This window comes from Oryzias latipes, chromosome 16, assembly GCF_053564925.1.
Source record: "Oryzias latipes strain Hd-rR chromosome 16, Olatipes_Hd-rR_3.1".
NCBI lineage: Eukaryota > Metazoa > Chordata > Actinopteri > Beloniformes > Adrianichthyidae > Oryzias > Oryzias latipes.
In genome coordinates, this window is record NC_136252.1 from 19,083,810 (window position 1) to 19,105,961 (window position 22,152).

Sequence of the window (22,152 nt, forward strand, 5' to 3'; positions counted from 1 at the left end):
TTTCTTACTTAAAATAATAGATTCCCTGCAGAAATCTCTTTAAAAATGCCATATGTTCCTTTTTAAGGGCTCGCTTAATGATGATGTAAATAGAATGTGTAATAAACTGGTAATATAATAAGCCGTAGTTGCTCGGCACGTGGCGTAAGAGAAATAAATATATTCATTAGAGCAGACGGAGCATTGTCAATCTACATTCAAGCTTTATGGAGAATCCTATTTGCAGAGATGCCAAATCTGTGTTTGTCTCGATCAAGTCTCCCAAGAGGAGTGGAAACAATAATAACACCCCTTACAGTAGTACAAATCTAATATTGGCACAAGGAGCAGCTGGCGAGCTGTCTCTTGTAATTTTAGCACACACTGATGCAGAGGAAAGATTTAATGGGCATTGGTCAGTGTACCCTCTTGTGAGTGTAAGGGAGAACCAGGAGATTGAGCAAAGAGGGAGGGGAAACGAGGGGGAGGACAGTGAGGAAGGAAGGAGAGGAAGAAGGCAGTGTGTGAAGGCTGCTGTGGCTCAGACATAAAGTAAGGCAACAATCTGAAGCAGCATGACTCTTTTCACATTTGGACTTTATCTGCAGCTCTGGCTTTCTTATGGCCTAGCTCAGTCTCCATTTCTGGACAGTTTCTTTTCATTTCCTGCAGGTAGGACCATTTCAGCTGAGTTTGCATGCACGTTTAGATCTACGAGGGCTTTCTCTGCATGCAGATTAGGTGTTGAGCTCCTGTAAAAGTCTAGATTCCGCCTGAGGTCTTTTCAGATTCATCTTGGACTTATCACTGTACACTTTGTTGTCTCGTTTCCCCTGAAGCAGACTGGAAATGCCTTTATAAATAGCAAGCAGAGCTTGAGTCGTTCAGTGACAGGCACTTATGTCCGTCTGTCCCTCAGAACTCTTCTGGAAGTTTTTTCAGAATCTGACAGTCTGCACCTGTTTCCCTTTTGCTCCTCCATTCATGTGCACCTTGCAATCTTTCCAGTTTCTGTCAGCAAACCTCATAATGTAAGGATTTTCTCAGAGACATTAAGATTTAAGGGTTTCTTTGCTTGTGTTCATGGTAAGGTCTCGGTTCAGCCGTGCACGAGTCAAAGCAACACATGATCAAGGTTCTGACTGTCCTCTCATAACTTGGACCGGTGCTGTCATTTTTGACTTCATGCCTGCCTTGCACAGCTCTCGCATCCCGGGAGCAGCGGAAAAGATTCGACCCATGCTGTTTACTGAGTCCACCTCCACCCCCGCTCTTTCCTCCACCCCCTTCAATTTGGCGCAGCTACACACCAGTGAGTGCAAAATCATGTGGCTTTCTATTACGGAATGTCTGATTGTTGATGTGTCGTTTGGTTAACCCTTGTGCTATCCTAGGCACTTTAACATTGGGTTAAACCCATCTGCCCTGTTGTGTGATGGAGAATCTTGCTTATGAAACTCCTTTGCAGACTTTTGTGCTTCGATTGTGAAACCTTTATTAAAAAAAGAAAGAGAGAAAGGATGTTTCTCCTTTTTGTGTGTATCAGAAGGAAGAGATTTCACATCGTGGCAGTGAGTCTGACTTCGACTATGAAGAAAAAGGCTCTGATTGTGTCAGAGGCCTTCCTGATCCCCCTAAATATCAGGTATGACCCCAGATTCAATCATATCAGCAGAGCTGCATTCCCCATCTGAGACTTTGCTAGTGTCAAAAGTAGCTCAAAGAAATTAATCATTTGCATAGTTTCATCACAAATTTGCTCATGTAAACAAAGACAGCGTTAAGGATTAGTGCCACAGAATTGTATTTCCCCATCTCCTCTCCAACTTGACAGTTCCTGCAGGGCAGGGGTTGGGGATTTCTCTGGGTCATCCAGAACAGCAGCCCATTAATTTTCTACATTTAGATGTGACATAAATAGATTTTTTTCCACTGCCTGCCAGTTTGCCACACACCATTCTCAGAAAGTGTCTACAGAGCGGCCTGCTTGGAAAGGCGTCCTGGGTTGCGTAAATTCCAGGGATTACCAGTAAATACACACGTCCATGTGTTTTGGGATTTTTGGTGATGAGAGATTAAAGGCTTTCTGGTCATTACTGCCTATCGTCCCATGCTGTCAGCCCAACATTTTGAACAACATAAGAAAAAAAATTACCTAAACCAGAAGCTTTTATTAAAGCTGCTCTTTCCAGGCTGTTTCAGCTGCAGAGCAGGAACTTTTCAGCATGTCAAAAAAAGAGCCAACAGGCACTTTTTAAATCAATAGGGACCAGTCAGCCTTTAGTTAATTGAAACTGCAGCTAAGGAAGGCAAATGGGACTTTGTGGTGGGCATAGTGGACAAAGACAAAAATATATAGAGAATGATCTCTTTAAATAAATGTTTTTAAGGGTCCGCCTGGATTACCTGGAATAAGAGGGCCTAAAGGAGAAAAGGTGAGCAGTTCCTCTGCTTACAGTGGTTTATGTAAACTTTCCTTAAACTGATTTGTTGTGTACAACTTGAAATGTTTTTAAGAAGTTTATTAAATATCAGTTGTTTGTGTCTGTTTCCCATCTACATCCTGTTGTCAGGGAGAAATCGGAAGGCCTGGGCAAAAGGTGAGAGTCCTCATTAATCTCTCCATATTCTTTACTACCATAAGTAGATTTGCTCAGACATGAGATCTGAGGCTTGCGGCTGCTTGGACCATGGAGTGTACAACGCCCAAGTGCAACCTTGACAGGAGACAAAACAGACGCAGGATGCAGGGATGCTGAGGCAGGCTGTCCTTTATGGCAGGATTTACAGTACAGTCGGTCCCTTATAGCACAGATGGGGGGAACATATAGTTTCCCTTTAAACATCCAGTATACCTGTCAGGCGCCCCCTCTCTCTCTGTTACACAGCTACCTTGAAAGATCAGGACCGAGATTTTTATGAGGTTGAAGACAATAATCTGCAGCTGTAGCGGAGCAGAAATGGCAACCCTTTACTGAGCTGTTTCTCTGCACTGCAGCGCAATTTAGCTTAGTGCTCCGGCCAGATCATTAATCATTTTATTCCAAACAGGCAGACTCCTGTTCTATATACAGCCTATCATTTAATTAAAGAGAGCAAAGTGACAGGGCTTGTTAAAGCCATTCTCCAGCTTCATGTGCAGCAGGGCGTGATGGATTCTGTGGAGGACTGGTTGTCAGCTGAAGCTGCACTCAGTTTTTTATTTTTTATTTTCTGTATTTAGCTGCAAAGCAAAAGGACATTAAAGGCTCTGATTTAACTTCAAAAACTGACGTGTCGCCTCAGGGTCGAACTGGGCCTCCTGGACTCCCAGGGAAGCCAGGACTACCCGGATGGCCAGGACCAAGTGGGGCCAAAGTGAGTAAGTCAGACCTCATGATGCAGATCATGCCAGAAAATTGACTGAATACAATAATAACATGAAGAAATAACCTAAAATAAATACAAAACATTACAGACACCAAATTCTGGGGCCTGAGTTGTAATTTTGAGGCTGATTTAAAAGTGAAGGCCAAACTGAGCTCATCTAATTTTTTTTTTCTTTTTTATTAGGGAGAAAAAGGTGACCCAGGGTTGATGGGTCTGCCTGGAGGCAGGGGACCAATTGGGCCAAGGGTATGATTAAACCCTCTGACTTTAATTTCACTGTCATTTTTTATATTTACTGACCATTTAATGCACACTTTTATAAATTTCAGGGTTTGCCCGGATATAAAGGAGAAAAGGTATATGTTTACCCAAGAAATTGATACTTACTTGGAATAAATATCACTCTGTAACACTGCTTTGTGCTCTGTCAGGGTTCACGAGGTGACCATGGTGAGAGGGGAATAAAGGGAGACAAGGTGGGGCGGAGTTTTTTTTAAAAAATATTGTACGAATAGTCCTTTTAGTTATGACATCAGACATAAGTAATTGCTGTTTTCCGCTCACAGGGTGCCATGGGCTTTCCAGGAATGCTTGGACAGAAGGTAAGAAAAAAACTGCACACTGTCGCAAACCAATTTTACTCTATTCAGTCTCATCTCCCATATGAGATGAAAAGTTACTGTTACATTTACAGCTACATTTTCTTAAATTAATATTCACCTGATCCTCTGATTTACACTCATAATATTTGAGAGCTGTGAAAATACCTGGCTCACTTTACAGGGTGAAATGGGCCCCAAAGGAGAACCTGGAAACTCAGGTAACAGAGGACCCACAGGCCGACCAGGGAAGAGAGGCAAGCAGGTGAGGAGATCGTAGTTTAAATTTGCAATACAGCACATCTACATTTATGTTCTCCAGGCTTTGAATGCAAATTCGGTGAAGAGAATTCAATGGGCACACTCAGAAACAGAATGAAATGCAGAGAACAGGAAGAATACGCCAAACTGGGGAAAATGCTATAGGTGAAAGATGTGTTACAGAGATTTTCCAAAAATTCACATAGCAAGTGCTGGAAAACTGATTTCAAAAGTTTTGCTCGTTCTATAAGAAATTGTATTTCTTTCTATTCTTGATTTTTTTCTTCATCCCCATTTTGGCTGCCTGACCATTAAAGGTTTATGATGTTGCCTTTTGCTGTCTGTTGCGTACTTATGATGAACATTACTGACCCCTCACATCTTTTTAAATGGGACAACTTGCCAAATCAGTAACTGACTAACACTTTTTCACCACTGTAATAAAAATCACACAATGCTTTGGGGCTAGAGGTTAAAGCAGAAATCAGATATATCCAAAGTGTTTTCATAAATATACATATAGTTTTATTTAGCCTCAGATTTGTTGTGAACGCATTTCCTTTGGATTAGAATGCAAATTCTTAAAGTAATAAAAATAACAATTTTCTGTTAAAAACAGTAAAATATTAAAATAATCAAGTAACTCAGTGGCTGCATGGTGGCGCAGTGGTTAGCACTCTTGCCTCACAGCAAGAAGGCCCCCAGTTCAAGTCCTGGCTGGGGGACATGAAAAACAACATCAATGGGGACCTTTCTGTGTGGAGTTTGCATGTTATCCCCGTGCATGCGTGGGTTTTCTCCAGGATCTCTGGCTTCCTCCCACTGTCCAAAAACATGCTTCATAGGTTAATTGGCAACTCTAAATTGTCCACATTCTACCCTGCAACAGACTGGCCACCTGTCCAGGGCATCCCCTGCCTTCGCCCACAAGTGGCCGGGATAGGCTCCGGCAGCACCATGACCCTGAAAGGGAATAAACAAAATAGAAAATGAATGAATGAATCAAAAAAAAAGGAACTCAGTACAGTTAAGAAGACTTAATAAAGTCTTGTCAAACCAGTCTTGCATGTCTAACAAACTAAACAATCTGATAATGACCTCCATTTCCTTGGCTTGCAGGGTTTTGACACAAATGTGTTAACTTTTAACCTTTTTCAATACATGCATTTTCTATATTTCCCCTGGCATCAGTGGAAATATATATTTGAATTATTGCTATCATTACAATTCTCACCTGTCTAAGTTTTTCAGTCTCTTGACTTTTCTTGACAAACTGTTTTGCTCTGTGCCAGTCCGGATCAAAGCAAACACAAATACCTTTTACTAAGAGCGAGAGATTGCAGCTTACAAAGATCTCTGACATGCATTCATAAAATGTTTTTCTGTGCTCACTACGTGCCATTGTACCCACAGAATGGAGTTTTAAATCCTTAAACATAGTGAAAGGGTGTATTTTTAATCTGCCATCTTGTAATGTTTGATTGGGTTTCAGGGAGTGAAAGGAGACCCCGGGAGAATTGGTCTTATGGGACCCATTGGCCCACAGGGACCTCCAGGCCACCCGGGTCCACCAGGTTTACCTGCCACAGGTGAGATCAATCTGAAAGTGCGCTGAATAAAGTTGTAGTTTCAACATGGCAGATGGTAAGAAAAGAACTGCTTGATGAAAGAGTTTCTGCTGTGAGTCTGTCAAAGGCTGTTTCTACAGTTAGAGAAGAGGCAAACATCCTGCTCAGCTGAAGGAAGCTTCATTACTGCAGTGTAAGAAATAACAGCAGCAGCCTTTTTTAGCTCTGGAGAAAACTCATCCCCCGAACTGAAACTGGATCCTGTTTTGATGACATCATGTGACTGAAGTGGATTCACAGTGGCAGGGCTCTCTGCACTTTTGCTAAGATCATGTTACCGACAAATCAAAGTGACATCTCCCTCGATCGAGTTCCTGTGTGAATGAAGCTGATTGCTTTTGGCTCTTGATAGACGTCCACAGACATAACATTTAATGACTTCTACAGAAGCTCGTGGAGGCTTTTGTTTACATTTCTGCTTGAGCTCATTAAATCTGCCATGCTGCATTAGCATCGACAAAACATGAAGACATTTTCATTTTTGTTAAATATTGATTTATTCAACTTTATGTCTTTCAACTGCATACTTTGCTTTCTCCGTCTTTGTGCAGGGCTCTACATGGTTGGAGCAAAAGGTGCGCGTGGTCCACCCGGGCCTCCTGGAAGGTGTGGTTGTAGCTCTCTCAGCAATTCTCCATTCAATGATTATCCTTCTACACCAAACTACCCCAAAGTACCTGTGGTGAGAAATAGTCTGTATTTCAGTAAGATGTACTTTCTGATATGTTTATGAGACATCCGACTACACATTTTTGTCATGTTTTTTTTATTTTTATTCTCAGTTGTTTTAAAGAAGCAAACACCATTTTTGTAGTGGAATAATGTGCTCAGCTGACTTGAAGCTCCTATTGAATAAATATTAGCTCTAGAATTTTATGTGTTTAAGAACTTTACCATGATTCATTTTACACTAACTTAGGTGAAAAATCCTCTTCTTTACATCTCATTAAGATATTTGTGGTGAGCAACGAGGAGGAACTAGAGCGCCTTCATACAGACAACGCTCTTGCATTCCGAAAGGACCAGAGGTCTCTCTATTTTAAAGACATTGATGGCTGGCTGCCAATCCAGGTATTACACCCTGTCCTGAGCTTTTTTTTTCTTCTTTTTTCTATCTACACTTTCCATGTTATTCATGTCACTTAAACTCTGCAAAAGACTTTTCCATTCCAGCTGTCACCTTTCCAGTCCATGGAAAACGCACCTGATGATGAAGGGTACTGTGGGGATGGGATTGTGCAGCCCTCCAATGGAGAGGAGTGTGACGATGGAAACAGAGTGGTAACCGACCACTGCGTCAGTAAGTCCACATTTCATGATCCTTAACAGTTTGCACCTGGGCTGTGCTGTACATGTATTATATGACACGCTCTCTTGCTACCCCCTCTTTTACCATAGAGTGTAAACATGCCTACTGTGGAGATGGATACCGCTTTGAAGGCGCTGAGGAGTGTGATGGAAAAGATTTCGGATACCAGACGTGTAATTCATATCTTCCAGGGTAAGCCCAGAACACCAGTGGCAGTGTTCACAAGTAAGAGTACTGCTTGAAAAAACAGAAATTCAATACCAATATTGTTTTTTTTCCTTTTGTTTTAGGTCGTACGGTTACCTCAGGTGTACACCAAACTGTGCACTTGACTCCACAAACTGCAAGTATTTTACTTGAAGGCTGGACAGAGCAGCAGGAGCCTGGGTGTTGTTCACTTGTCACAACAGGAATATTTTGAACAAAAAAAAGCAAAAGAATTACATTGACCCAAGCACGAGACTCTAAAAAAGAAGGCACTCTATAATCTACATTAAACGGACAAAAAAATGTCATATATTTACATCCACCGGTATATAGACTCACAGTTCATCCTTGCTTCTGCAGAGAGGCCTCTCCGGGTGATAGTTGGCCTGTGAGGCTACAAATGCCCACAATGAAAATATTCTGTCTTAACAGGATTTCAACTGGATTTCTGGCCATCCTGGACTGGTCCAGAAACTACGTTATGCTAAGAGCTGATTGGACATGTTTTAGTGAGGAACCAGCGGGGTCAGGTGGATTAATCTTGTTCCAGTTGCTGCTTAGAAAAAAGGAGGCAGTTTGAAATCCAAAGCAATGGCCCCACCGCTGCAGTGTCTGTGAGGATGCACAGCATTTGCATGAGGCTGAAACAACAAAGATCATGGTTTCACTTATTACTGGTAACCTTCATGCTGTCTTTTCTTCATACCACATCAAGGACTATAAATGTAAATAGATTATAATCTTCAGGCGAGACTGTTACTGTAGACCAGGAGGCCACGCTTGATGGCTCACTGGTGCTAAAGCTTCAGAGGCGTCAATAGTTTGTTACTCAGTCAGAGCAAAATTCAAATATTTCTCAGGAATTCAGTGAGCAACTTTTCCTTAATATCCTTCTGGACAAATGAAATGGCTGTGACTGTACACCCACCGAGGCACATAGGATGAGCTTTAACACGGACAATGTGGAGCCCCAAATAGTCACGTTTCCTCCCTGTGGCTCAATCACAAAAGGAAATGTGTGAAGGCTTGAAACTGTTAATGCTCTTAATTTTCACACAGCACAGGATCGACCGGACTTGTCTGTAGCTGCTAGAGGGGAAGGAATTCAAATATTCCAGCCTGTTCATGGTCATTACTGTATATACTCTAATACCTCTTTTACCAGTCTTTCGGTCTTATGCAGCGACAGAGTTAAGTATCTTTAAAATGTAGATATAGTCTGCTGAAAATGACTGTGTGGACATAAGCTGACATTTTCCATAAGCTACTGTATGAGTCGCAGTTCCAAGTAGGACCTTTCTCCAACCCTACTCTGATACCATCGAAGGTTTGGGAATTCAGAGAAAGAGATTGTGAATAAATCACATCCACGTGAAGAAAAGAAACTCGCTCTTCTGTTATATCCTCATTGCATTCATCAGCAAAGCAGGTGTCTTAAGCGCTCCGTTCAAAGTGTAGCTACATACTGTGAGACAAACCATGTAGAGATAATAATGTGCCATGCACAAAGCTGAGTTAATAAACCATGCAGGATTTCTTTTTTCCTCATTTGTGCTGTTCTGCTTCGATACTGTGTATGCACAACAGTGCTAAACTCTGCATGTGGTAATGTACTGTACTGTTATTCTGATATGATTTTTACACTAGCTGTGGAAAGTTCAGATTACAATAAAGTCAATTGTAAAACTGGAAAGAGCTTTTTTTTTTTAATAAAAAAAAGGAGAAAAGAAAATCAAATACAGTGCAGGGAGCAGCAAAAACATTATTTAAAGCCTCCACAGATATTATAGAGAACTCAGAAGTTATAGAAATACAGAGAAATAATACAGTGATGGTAAATTACAGGTTTATCACAAAATTCATCACAATAAATAAGACAATTTCAAATGGACAAAATACATGTGGATTACATTTTACAAAGCATGGTTTAGGCATATTTTGTAACACTTTATAAAGATGCAGCTTTTTCTTCATGAAAAAAAATCAAACTGACCTCTTCAAATGAGAAAATTAAGGAAGATGAAAAGCTGAAGATTTTCGAGTTGAATTACGATGTAACTGTGAATTACTAGTAATACATGTTGTGAACTTTGAAGGAATGTTTATTTCAGTATTAGTTTTGAAAGTAAAAACACGGATTTGAAAAATATCAATGTCCTTAATGGTGAGAATTTGGAGTCTTTGAATTTGAAATATCATCCCTCTTAGTTTATTGACAGTCCTGGCTAAAAGGTAACCATCATGGAGAATCTATTGATGTTCTGTTTGTGCCAACAACTAAAAAAGAGGGATAACTCCAACAGATATCCATCAGGTGGAAAACAGGTGCTGTCAGCAGCCTACGTTGAAGGCTCCCATTAAACCAAGCAGAACACCAGTGAAGTTGCTGTTTCTTAAACATGGCATTGGGTTTTCAACCTTTCATCCTGTCGTAATGAAGGCTTGCAGAACTGACTCTGTGCCCTGAGATAAGGCTATGCGATAAAGGTGGTGGAAGCCAGCCAGCATTGCCACTGAGATGGTTGAGGCTGAGTCCCACCGTCTAAGTAAATTTACATGCTGTGTTTCGTTCCCAAATCAGATCAAGACTATTTGTCTGCCTGGACGGCAGAATAAAAGCTTACCGTAACATACTTATCCTCTCAAGTGCATTCCCGCTGGCCAGACCAATTAGATTGGTCCCACAAATGTCGGTGAGCAGCAGCTGGACCAGCTTGATTCTTCCAGCTCTGTAATGAAAAGATATCATGACTTCGCTCAAGAATTCACAACATGAGCTGGGTACCACAAACAGACCCGACCAGTCTCATGGGTGAGGGAAAAAATGTTTTAACTAAAAAGTTGACAGGATTAAGTTCTCAGATATCTCCACCTGAAAGACTAAGACCCTTCATCTACGTACAACAAACGGGGTCCAAGACCAGATCCAGATATTTTTTTTATTGACTGTTTCATTCTACTTTGTTATAAGGAAAGGTTTTCTATTTTCTAAAAGTACTTTGTTGTTGTTCCTGTGCTGTCAGTGTGGACAGATCACAGCAGAAAAATAACCCAAGTATCAAAAGCTAACAAATCTTTTTATCCTTAATACCAGCCTGATTACCCAGTTTAGTTCGTTTAGTTTCGTTTTGTTTAGTTTAGCAATCAGCTATTGAATTTTATGACCGATTTCATTTTCTTACACAATTACCGGTATGAAGCCCATTGAGATGACTATTGTTTTTATATTGGGCTCTATAAATAAAACTGAATTGAATTGTTTCTGAATGGGGTCATGAGGTCACTAAAGCGTGTCCTGACTGTCTTTGTTTGAAGGCAGGAATCCTCCTGGACAGTCTCCATGGCCGTCACAGGGCCAAGGAGAGACAATCACATACATTGACCCCTAAAAAGAGTTAAGTTCAAAAGAAAAGACACAGGAGAAATTTGAACCAGGAACCCTGTTGCTCTGAGGCACTGACCATCACACAACCATCCTAGAATGCTTCAGAGTGTAGCAATATAGTAACACCTATTCCATAGGATAAGCTTCTAAGGGAAACATTTCTGATTTTTGATATAATAATCCATACTGTAAACCAACTGGAAAAGATTTCAATTTCATAATATAGCTGAAACCAACAAATACAAATTGTATCCATCTCTTTTAACATCTCAGGCTACTTAGATTACTAAATTTGTACTAAAATTATGTTAAACTGGTGAAATATAGCTATTATTTTAAAGTACTGAGAAAAACCTATTAAAGAGTTAAAAAACCCATTACTTTTACCATGACTCTTATTTTCTTATATCAATCATAATCTAAGCGATTTTTAATTACTTTTTTAATCTTTACTTCCCCTCCAACATCTCTTTCTAAAGAAGGCATCAGAAGAAAGCATCATTTCTGCCATTTAGAACCTCAGAATGGCACGTAATGAAGTGAAAGAAACTTTAGTTGCTATAAAACTATTTCAATCTATCTCAAAGTTGTAAGGTGCAACAAATGGACTTAAATGAACAAAGAGTCATTTTCTGTAAGAAAAACACAACAGTCCAAAAGGTACTTTGAAAGTACTTAAAACAGGGACGGAGCTACAGGGGACACCAGCGAAAAAGCTTTGCCCCTCATTTTTGAGTGAAGATTAGCATAATCAATACAAGCTATTTTAAACATACTTGAAATATATTTGGGAAATGAATATTCAAGTTTGCACACACACAATGTGATCATTTAAAGAAATTTTGTTCCTGTTGTGAAGGTTCAGTAAGTGGGTATAGATGATCTATTGTTCGTAAATTCCATATTAGAGATGCATTATTTTCTCTCAGGAATCTATACACATTTTTTTTTGCTATATGTTAGCACCTCAGCTAAAAGAACTGCTGTTTATATCAACAACACTAATGAAGCTGTTGAAAATACACATTTCTCAGTTTTCATTTGCACCGACCTTCCACTCTGCTGTTCTTATTTGTAAATAAAATAAATGTAAAGACATTCTTCCACAACCACCTACTACTTTTGAGGATTCTATTCAGGCAGGTCAGACTCCACCTTAATGCCTCTTTGCAAACACAACCCCCTCCCTTTAAAACCCAGTTGCTTTTCTCCACGAATAATGTCCCAAGTAAAGATACACTTTGGGAAATAAACTTACATCATTATTTGATTTATTGGGTAAAAATCAGAGGGCATCTTATTTACAACCATACAAAAAAGACATCATTCATTTGTTACAATAATACAACAACAGGATTGACAAAAACTCATTTTCAAATGAAAATTAGTCTATGCACACCCATCATGTAAACATACAACAACAAAAACATATAAACTATACAAGAGTTTTTGTTGTACACAAGCCTTTAAAAAAAAAGTATGGTAAATGCTTTGCATCAGGGTAACTCTATGTAAAGCACTGTAAGGATTTTCCTGAAGTTTGTTCTAACAAAAGAAACACACCAGATGTCAAACATTTATCTGGGGGTTGAGGTGGACGCTTATTCAGTTATTATAATAAAATATTACATGGATTAAAATCGCCAATCTACATTTGGAACTTTGCACAGTTGTGAAAAAAGACGACATGTTGAGTGTAGAACTAAACGAAAAGCTACTGACCATTCTCAGTACACACAACAGTAACACAATCCATCACCTCCCAGATTGTTCATTTACTTGAAAATCTCCTTGTTTTCTACCGCCTGTCTGCTGGTATTTGTCATTGAATGCATCAAAATGCTCTACGGACCCAAATATCCGTCCTCGTCATAACAAGGTTGTAGTGAAAAGACTTGCATGCCAATAAAATCAAATTTCTGACAAGAAAATAAATAAATACAACAGTGAAAATGAATTTTGTGCATAAGCTTGTGCATCTATAACAGCAGTAGTCACAACTCTTAGCATGGCTGTAATGTAGTTGTGTAGCCAGAAAATGTTGTAAAGAATCACAGAAAACCTCTTTATTAAAAGGAAGTGCTCAAAAACAGTAACTTTCGAAATATGAGTCAATTCACTTATTGCATAATTAGATTACAATTGGGGGGGAAAAAACAATGATGATTAAATCACAATTGCATTAAATTTTTCCAGAGAAAATAAAGATTTAAGTTACTATCTAGCAAATACTATAGGATGGCTTTTAACATCCCATCCTGGAATTTTCATAGAGTGCTTTGTGCTAGTTTCCAAGGACAACCCTGTTTCTATTCTCAATGCATTCTAGTTACAAAAAAGAACATTCCAAGGAAAGTTACTTCAACTGAATATTAAGCTATTTATGTACCTTCAAACACATACAAGAAAGAAAGAAATTGGTACCACGATACCATAAAATGTGATTCCAAAACAAATGCCATTAGTAAATCATTTCAGCCAAAACCGATCTTTGTGGAAAAGACTTTAAATTTGCATTTCTTCATCTCATTGTCTCCTGTGCAGTTTTAACTTTTGTCTGCCTGAAGGTCCCTAAACAGGCATGAACTCTTTACATGGAGTCTAAAAATGCCAGGTGCACATGCTGACACTCTTAAGCATGAATGATGCATGTTATACTGGCACCTTCCTGTCCAGCAAATGCTGCTGTGCGGATTTGAGCCCTCGACCGCGCCTCGGTAGAGTTTCATACCACCTCGTCAGATTCCAGGTTGTATTCTTCATAAAGCTCGTCCAGGATGGCCAGCTGCTTCTCCATGGCGGGCAGATACATTCCCAGGTCCCTGTGCATGCTGTTGGTGAATTCACTATGGAGCTCATCGCCCTCTCTTGTCACTAAGGCAGCGGTGAAGCTTTCATAACACGGCGCCGCTCGCAGTGCTAACTAATGGAGAGGAAATCCAAACATTAGTATAATGCACAGATACATACCAATCAGAGAAGAGAGGTATAATTAATTAGGAAAAAACGCACAGCAAACACTCCACGCACAACCCAGCCATGGTATATCCTAAGGGTCTTCCCATAGGCGTTATCTAGGAAGGAAGATTTAAATAAAATCATTTTTGAACAATCATGTGAAAAATGTTGCTCAAGTCAACCTTCAAACATACTTAGTGCTCCTTGGATATCTCGCTCCCCAGCGTTGACCTCAGACAAAAACTCTTTGAGAAACTTCAGGCCTCGTCTGAGCCACAGAAGAGCCTCGGTCGCAGAATTGCGGACTTGGGCGACTTCCGTCCGGACTTCATGCTGCACGATGGACTGCAGTGTCGGGAAGCATTCAGGGTCCGACATCAACTTCTGATGGATTTTCTGTACAAAAAGACACGTAGAAATGTGAAAAACAACGATCATCTATTTTTTCATTCAAGAAACCCAATTCATAAAGGATTCTTCACATAGTGTAGTAACAATATTGACACCAGATACAGAGAGGTCGTATTTTAAATGATACAATATGCTCTTTATGAGTCTGACACAAATAATCAGAGCAAAAAATGTCAATTAGCTTATACAAATGCGGTTTTTAAGATCATTTGATTAATCAATTAGTATAGTTCTAATATCTTAGAAACAGTGACACTCACCTTGATGTTTCCAACAAAATCCATTTTAACAGGTGCAAAAACTGTGGAACCCAGTTTGTCTGAGAAGAGAGAACCGTCCATCATTTTGTTGCTGCTTTCAAACTAAAGGTTCTGACTAAATCACATGACACGACTTTTGCGTTTGTAAGAAATTAAAAGGGCAGAAAGAGAGGTTTAGATATTTGGGTTAAGTTTAATGTACAGATGGTGTAAACCTGGATAGAAAAAAGAAAATTATCCATTCACCAAAAAAAAAAAAATCCCAACTAAGACAAACTAGTGCTTAATTATGTTCAAACTTGAGCTTTTATTTATTTATTTTTTATTAAGTGGGTAAAAAATATTGCTAATTCTACTGAAGTCTAAAGGCTTTAATACCAATAAAATTAACCCTGAAGAACCCAAAAACAATTTTCTTCTGGGCTTTTTTCTGTTAATTTGACTTTTGTTTGTTTATTGTGTAGCTGCAATCAACATTGAGATTATATATATATATATATATATATATATATATATATATATATATATATACATACATACATACATACACACACACACTCTTTAAAATATTGTTATAACTAATCTCAGAGATTTCAATTTAGAACAGGTTTAAAAGTTTGTGATAACTAGATTTAGACAGATTCAACACCGGACAACATCTAAACATGTTGGGGAAAAAAAATCATAAAATTTATTATTTGATTCCATTTTTTTAACATGTAAATAAATATTTTTCAATTATTTTTTCACTTTTTGTACTGTTCCTCTGGTCGTGCTGTGTAGTACAGCGTGACATGTACTGCACCCTGGCCAAAATACATACAGCTATGTGGCTGTGAAGGACAGGCACGGTAAACCTTGATATACGATAGGTTGTTAAGCTACCAAGAACAAATAAAGCCGGTGACGGGCACAGAAGTGCAGTAGGAAATAATGCAGGGCATGAAAAAAAAAAAAAACAACGATATGGAAAGACGAGAGCTGCCACCTCATTAATCAAAGCGATAACTGACAGGCCATGCACACAAAAAAAAAGAAAAGTGGGTCAAAAAAAGGAGAGACTTTTGTCTCATCAAGGTCTTAAAACACTGCAAAAAGGTAAAGATGCAAATGATTTAAATGAGAAGAGACTGAAAGTGACCAGCCTACCTAATACAGGTACTATTGCATAGCATGAGTCCAAAAACTCTTGTGTAGGGATACCATTGTCGTCATCCAGTCTTATATCATTAAATCTAAAAAAGCAGGAGAGATTCAAACAGAAGAAAACATTAGAGGTGAGTGACTTACTGCCATTTTATTTGATCATTTAAACACATAAAGGGTGTACAAATTGCAAAACGAAGTCATAGAAAGGATTCAGAGCCAATACTGTTCAATTAATAATACCTATACTGTATCTGCTACTAAAATACTTGCATTTTTTTTCCTTTAAAGCCGTTTTCTTTGAAGGCTAACTCCATAGATAACAGAAATGTATCACACACACACAACACTGCAGTGCTTTAGATAGAGGTTGGAAAAAGAGATGAGTAAGGAAAAAGTTCCACAAACCCAAATATTTGACGCACGCTCCTCTGTCATGTGATCAGGAGAGAACAGACTAATAATACACTTTATTATAACACCTTGAGACACATTGAGTGACACGCCGTATCTACAGTCCAGCAAAGTCACTGTGAAGTTTGGATATGAGATACAGCACAGCTGCAGCCACTATGAAACTACAACACAAACCCAATTATTTTAAAAGTGCTAAACTAAAATAACATTTGCAGTCCCAAGGGATGTTTCAGTAACTTAACTGCTTTCAGTGATGTGACCTTCTTGAGTGGTATTTCCATACCTGTGACTCATTGTGCTGAAAAAAGTTTCCACCTGTTCTGTGTCTTCTACTTTTTGTGTTTCATCTTCTCCGTTCTCTTCTTGGACTGAAGCCGTCTCTCGTTGGAGACGGACGCCGTTTATTTCAGAGTTATTAGGAAGTTCTTGACTTTGGTCCACTTTGTTGTTTTGTTCTTGTTTTGTCTCCTTCTCTTCAGGAGTGTCGTACTTCTCATCTCCCTCTGCTGGTTGCTCCAAGTGTTCCAGCTCAGGGGAAGGCTGATTAGAGCCTGGAGCAGGATTCACTGGCTCTTTACCAACTAAACTGATGGATGACCCAAAGTCTGCAAAACAACATGGATAAACAGCTTTCATTTATATTGTGTGAAGAGAAAAAAAGCTGATTTGATTATTAAAAGAAACTAGCTTTGCAGCTTCGAAAAATAATACCTAAGTTGTTCTTTTATTTGGTAATTTAACTTTGCTCAAAATTGATGCTGGGAGCTTTAAAAAGCAAAGCATTTCAAATACTTTTAATTTATCTAAATACCTTTATTAAAAACCTATCCACCAGCACAATAATTCAAAATTGTAGATACAAATTTTACGTTATCCTTGAAACGGTTACATTAAAATTACCAAAGGGTAAAACCTTCACTAGTTTATCATATCCAGTTTTCTCTATTTACTAAAGAAAAGCGTTATAGACCAAGTAATGATTCTAAATTGTATTGGGATATGTAGTTTTTGTCTTGTGACGCAGTGTAAGGCAAACTCTTCAGCGTGTGTCCCATCATGTGCTCTCAGCCAGCTGGACCTGGCTCCAGGCCCAAACAATAAAACTAACCTGGATAAAACTAGTCCAGAAATAGTGATGGATGGATTTTCAGTCATCTCATCACAGAGCTTTTTTTATTTTATAAGAGTCCCACATTTACTAGAAATATTCAGAAAATCCAAAATATTGAACTTAATCTCTTATTTGATGGCGTTTTCTTCTGCAAAAGCCCTTTGCAATGGCATTAAAAGCATGATTATGACTGTCAATCCATTAGGACCAGTTCACTAAAAGGCAATTATCTATCCACGTTCTGATGCTCTACTCACGAGACCCCCCAGGGCTGTAAAGTATTTAGGAGTGAGCGGTTTGGAAACCTGTCTTACTTGATGGGAAAGGATGGACTTCAGGTTTCTCTGGTTCCTCTGCTCCAGACTGTAAACTCTGGCTGTCACTCATTTGTCCTGATCTTTCAGGTGATGCATCTTTTCTCCTGAGATAAAATCATTCAAGGAAAGGCAGAAAAACACACAACTTTGTGTTACTTGGAATGTCAATATGAAAAGATGATAACATCATTGACTTCATAATAACAAGGAAACAGAAGAAACCTACTTTTCTCCAAGGTTCAGATTTAAATGGTTGGCAAGCTTGATGGACTGGGGAAACAACATTGAGAAGTTGAACTTGCATAACAAACTAAAACAGCTAATAGCAGCAACTTCCTGTTATATTTTTTGAATCATTCACCTTGTTTTGTTTGATGGCAGCTAATGGAGGAGTTCCAGGTGGACTGTGTGCAGTCACATCTGTGCTAAAAGTACGATTTGCTATCTGCATGCATTCTTCCAGAGTCTTTAGGAAAGTAGTGCATGTTGATTTCACCATTTTTCCAGTGTCTAATCCAGTCTGACAACAAAAGGGGAAAAAAATTATTAGTATAATATCGACAAGCTAACTGCATACATTTGTGCCGGAATGCAAATCCAGTCTAACCACTTAGATCATTTTTTTGTGTGTGTCTTTTTATCGGCAATAAAAAATAAAAAAGTGGGCTTCATACTGCCAGCTTCTCTCATTTTAAGGGATCATCCAAACCTCACCTCCACTGTTTGGCCCAGCTCATCACTCTCCTTGATCTTGTTAACTTGCTGGAGAAGAAGGTCACAGTATAATCTAAGCTCTGACATCTTGGTTTTTAATGCCTCTGTGTTCTCCTGGAGCTCTGTTGTAAAGAAAACAAAAATAATCTGACAACCTTAGAGGGACCAAAATGTTTATAGTAAATTCTGCACTTGTTTGATCAATGTTGTTTTTCCACTGTAAAACACAGTATAGTTTGGTACAGATGGTTATATGTTCATGTTTTGCATGAGATGGTTTGACTGTGGTACACAAGGAAAAAATACATGTGATTATGCAAATCCTACAAGCTGCTCAAGGCATACAAGAAGTCCACAAACAATATAGTTGGAAACACAGATCAGGTATTGTTCATTAAGGGATTCGTATACCTTTTTCTCTCTTGGTTCGGTTGTCTGTGAGGCAGGCTTTGGCTGTTCCCATGGCCACCAGCCATTTCTGCCTCTCTGCTGCATTGATGGCTTTGAGGTAAAAGTATTGCTCTCCCGGAATGGTCAGGTCAACTCGTGTAGAGTCAGAAGTATGGACTAAACACACACAAAAAAAATCAACTGTAAAGCTGTTTCTGTTGTTTTTTTAATTGAGCAAAATTTATACCAACCTTGGATTTCGCAAACTGATATTTTAATGCTTCCCTTGCAACCCTTCCAGGCATCTTCTTGGGAGTCATAGTATGACAAAATTCCTCCATCGAGTACAAACCAGCGAGGCTGCCAGCCTGAGGACAAACGCGTACCAAAGCTGTTTTTGTATGTGTGAGTTTGACATTCAGCACCGGAAGTCTTAGGAGGAAAGTGAATTTAAAAAGTTGTCTACTTTCGTCGCCCCAAATAAAGTTAAACCGTGCTTACGTTGTGTTATTGGCGACTAATCAGGAGTTAAGTGAGATTAAAGACACGGGATGGAAACAAACTACAGGAGTTAGCTAACCCTATTCGTCTCTAATTCTTTATCTGGCGACTTTGTTTAAAAACACAGCTGCAACACAAAAAACGTGAATTTTATCATCACGTTTTGTAAATTATACATTTATTACAGCTAAAAGCAATCTAACGCTCGTTCGTTAGGGTTTTCATTAGGGTGTCCACGTCGTTAAAGCTAGCTAGCTAAAAAAAATCACTAAAGCTTAAAAACACGAGACGACTGAGACGCGACCTTACCGCTTATATAATTTGTCCATTTGTGCAGCGTGCCTTCCATTATTTAGTTTTGTTTTCGTCCTTTCATAGCTTGTTTGTCATAGTGTGATATGTGGCACAGCTGATTGCAGCAGCGACTCCATCGGGCTTTGGGAGTAATTTACAGAGTAACAAACCAGGCAAACGTTTGAATTACGTAGATTAACGTGCGTAAACGTTTCAGTGAATAAGGCTCCAACCAATCACAAGAGACGCAGCCGACATTCTTCCAGGCTACGTCAGGTTTAGTAGGTGGGGTTTAAGATGATTGATGTGTTGTATTACCAATCACTGAAGATATATGGGTAAAATGGGCGGTACTTACGACGGGACGTACCAATTGAAGCATTAGGAGGGCAGACGACTGAAAAGTTTTTTCCTCTAAGTTATTGGGGTGCCACGTAGGAAACGTGTATTTAGCTTAAATTTAATCATTTATGGAATATTTAAAGTAATATTTACTTCTGTAGAATTTATTTAATGTTGAGTACCAAAATGATACGTTTTTCTTTTTGCTTGATTGTACCCACATTTCTTGTTTTTGTCACTGGGGGAAAACTGCCCGAACCAGAGGTGAAAATTGAGGTAATACATAAACCCTTAATGTGTCTCCGTAAGTCTAAGTATGGAGATATGCTACTTCTTCATTACGATGGTTATCTGGAGAGCAATGGCACTATGTTCCATTCCAGGTAATAAAAAATATATTTGTCAAATGAAACTACATGCACTTTTATACATGCATGCCTGTATGTGTTTCTTTTCAAAATAAAAGATGGACTTGGAATTTTCAAATTAATTAACTACTTAAAGGTGAAAATTGTATAATCTATGAACTAAATGGAGTTTCCTGCAACATTTGAGTGACTGTTACACTTTATTTTATACCTCTATTGTTATTAGATCAATTGTTATACCACATGCATGTATGATTTTCCTCTCCTTCTGTTCCTTTGTTTTAAATTTTACTTTAAGTTGATCTATTTAATCCTGTTTAGCCGCAAAGAAGGGGATGGAAATCCCGTATGGTTCACTCTTGGGATACGGGAGGCCATCAAAGGTTGGGACAAAGGTCTGCAGAATATGTGCACAGGAGAGCGCAGGAAGCTGACCATTCCTCCATCACTGGCGTATGGCAGCGAGGGAAAAGGTAGGAAGTGTGATATAAAATACATGAACAAAAAGAGAGATGAATATATATATATTTTAAAACAGGTAAGATCCCTCCAAGCAGTACCTTAATTTTTGATATTGAGTTGATGGAGATCCGGAATGGCCCCAGGTCACATGAGTCTTTCCGGGACATGGATCTCAACGACGACTGGAAGCTCTCTAAACAGGAGGTGATGGGAACTTCTATTATGTTTTCAGCGTCATAGAAACAGAAAATGTATTTGTTATTTTTGTCTACTTTTTAGGTAAAAGAGTACTTGAAGAAAGAGTTTGAGAAGCACGGATACTCACCTAACGACACGCATAATGAACTGATGGTGGATGACATCTTCAAAAATGAGGATGAAGACGAAGATGGTTTTATATCAGCTAGGGAGTTTACCTACCAACACGATGAGCTCTGATAGACTGAATTTATTTGTGGATTTTTCTAGTACTCTTTTGTAATACTTTTTCATTGAACTTGAAAATGTCCATTGCTATGTTTTATTTTTACATCCATAACTTATTTTTGGTTTTACACACAACTACACACCATCACAGATTAAGTCCCTGTACTATTTTTTTAAGATAATGAAAGAAATTCAAATTAAACATTTTTGTATATTGATGCCTATATTATTCAGTATTTGTGCCTGTTTTTTTTTACAAACTTGCACACTTAAGTCACCAGAGGGCAGTCTTTTCCTTCAAATCAATTCAACGCTTTCATCTCTTAAATCCTTCCAAACTGCAGACATGAACAGCCAAGGATTCCCCCCTCAGTCTCTGAATGACCTATTTTTCAAAATGTGAATAGGGTTTTATATATGCATCCTTAATTAAAGCCATCTTTCAATTTGTTTTCTTATTTCTTTTACATTTTTTCATGATCAGAAATGAATAATCTGGGCCTTACTATTGTTAGTGTTAAAATAGGACGGCTGCAAGTGAACAACAAAACATGTTATCATTTTTTTTAAAGAAGGAATATATAGAATATAAGGTATTTGGGAGGGGGGTCAAGAGAGCTAGAAGCATCCAGCACTGCGAGCCAAATGCACTTGATTAATTGATCGTGAGCAAATGTGAGACGCTCAATAAAGGCAGTTTGTTTGGCAGTTTGCTGGCTTTGCAGCATTCAGCCATTTGTCAAAGCAAGACAAGGAGGAAAAGACATTGGTGGGGATCTTAGAAAAGCAGTGATTCCTATGTGTCAAACAGTCGAGACAGTTGCCAGTCACTCATTGTGTAAAATTCCCAGCAAATTCCAAAAAAGACGTCAGAAAAACAAAACAAAAAAGAATTAAAGTTTGTATTAGTAGTATGCACAAGTGCAATTTATTTAAAAGGTTTCTAAGGAAAAAAAAAAGCAGTTCATCTCAAAAGAGCTCGAGAGCACAGCTAGGGTTTGCAGTTACATCTGAGCGAACCACAAGCATTCTGGGAACAATGTCGTCCAGACCTGTTAGACTAAAGTGATGTTTAGTTCACGGCCCTAGTAAGAAAAACACAAACAGATATTTGCACAAACACCTAATAATGTTTAAAATAGTTAATGTAGGACTTCGTCCCACAGGACCTGAGTACACTGTGGTCATTGAGGAAAACACAAATTCTTCTGTTTCAGCATTTTACCAAAACATTCTGGAGTCAAATGCCAGTAAATTTGCTGACAGCTGCAGCTCTGTTGAAATTGGGCCACGAGAGG

At 38.8% G+C, this 22,152-nt stretch overlaps 3 protein-coding genes across 3 annotated transcripts; 2 read left to right on the top strand and 1 right to left on the bottom strand.

The window, feature by feature from the left end:
* The first annotated feature begins 446 nt into the window (after positions 1-446).
* Positions 447-9,045, top strand: colq (collagen-like tail subunit (single strand of homotrimer) of asymmetric acetylcholinesterase). The gene is made up of 17 exons (XM_011485160.3): positions 447-651; positions 1,182-1,291; positions 1,526-1,624; positions 2,370-2,414; positions 2,553-2,579; positions 3,265-3,336; positions 3,532-3,594; positions 3,678-3,704; positions 3,780-3,824; positions 3,915-3,950; positions 4,132-4,212; positions 5,701-5,797; positions 6,388-6,518; positions 6,788-6,907; positions 6,995-7,136; positions 7,235-7,337; positions 7,436-9,045. The coding sequence occupies exons 1-17, from the start codon at positions 555-557 to the stop codon at positions 7,503-7,505; spliced, it is 1,365 nt and encodes a 454-aa protein (XP_011483462.1). The 5' UTR covers positions 447-554; the 3' UTR covers positions 7,506-9,045.
* A 2,946-nt stretch (positions 9,046-11,991) lies between these two features.
* plekha8 (pleckstrin homology domain containing, family A (phosphoinositide binding specific) member 8) lies at positions 11,992-19,559 on the bottom strand. Its single transcript, XM_011485162.4, has 13 exons — positions 19,272-19,559; positions 18,713-18,829; positions 18,483-18,638; positions 18,072-18,193; positions 17,719-17,877; positions 17,584-17,627; positions 17,355-17,461; positions 16,213-16,534; positions 15,516-15,601; positions 14,367-14,425; positions 13,890-14,091; positions 13,750-13,811; positions 11,992-13,660 (listed from the first exon to the last, which is right to left on the bottom strand). Exons 1-13 carry the CDS (start codon positions 19,309-19,311, stop codon positions 13,463-13,465), a joined length of 1,674 nt encoding a protein of 557 aa, XP_011483464.1. The 5' UTR covers positions 19,312-19,559; the 3' UTR covers positions 11,992-13,462.
* Positions 19,560-19,622: 63 nt separating this feature from the next.
* On the top strand, positions 19,623-21,312 carry fkbp14 (FKBP prolyl isomerase 14). Its single transcript, XM_004077820.5, has 4 exons — positions 19,623-19,981; positions 20,288-20,439; positions 20,505-20,632; positions 20,708-21,312. Exons 1-4 carry the CDS (start codon positions 19,770-19,772, stop codon positions 20,864-20,866), a joined length of 651 nt encoding a protein of 216 aa, XP_004077868.1. The 5' UTR covers positions 19,623-19,769; the 3' UTR covers positions 20,867-21,312.
* The last annotated feature ends 840 nt before the right edge of the window (positions 21,313-22,152 follow it).

Coding starts and splice junctions, on each gene's coding strand:
- fkbp14 (XM_004077820.5), top strand. CDS start 19,770: ATGTTGAGTACCAAAATGATACGTTTTTCTTTTTGCTTGATTGTACCC. Junction 19,982..20,287: donor GGCACTATGTTCCATTCCAG/GTAATAAAAAAT, acceptor AATCCTGTTTAG/CCGCAAAGAAGGGGATGGAA. Junction 20,440..20,504: donor GTATGGCAGCGAGGGAAAAG/GTAGGAAGTGTG, acceptor ATTTTAAAACAG/GTAAGATCCCTCCAAGCAGT.
- colq (XM_011485160.3), top strand. CDS start 555: ATGACTCTTTTCACATTTGGACTTTATCTGCAGCTCTGGCTTTCTTAT. Junction 1,292..1,525: donor TTTGGCGCAGCTACACACCA/GTGAGTGCAAAA, acceptor TGTGTGTATCAG/AAGGAAGAGATTTCACATCG. Junction 3,951..4,131: donor CAGGAATGCTTGGACAGAAG/GTAAGAAAAAAA, acceptor CTCACTTTACAG/GGTGAAATGGGCCCCAAAGG.
- plekha8 (XM_011485162.4), bottom strand. CDS start 19,311: ATGGAAGGCACGCTGCACAAATGGACAAATTATATAAGCG. Junction 18,830..19,271: donor ATGGACAAATTATATAAGCG/GTAAGGTCGCGT, acceptor GTTTGTCCTCAG/GCTGGCAGCCTCGCTGGTTT. Junction 18,639..18,712: donor ATCAGTTTGCGAAATCCAAG/GTTGGTATAAAT, acceptor GTGTGTGTTTAG/TCCATACTTCTGACTCTACA.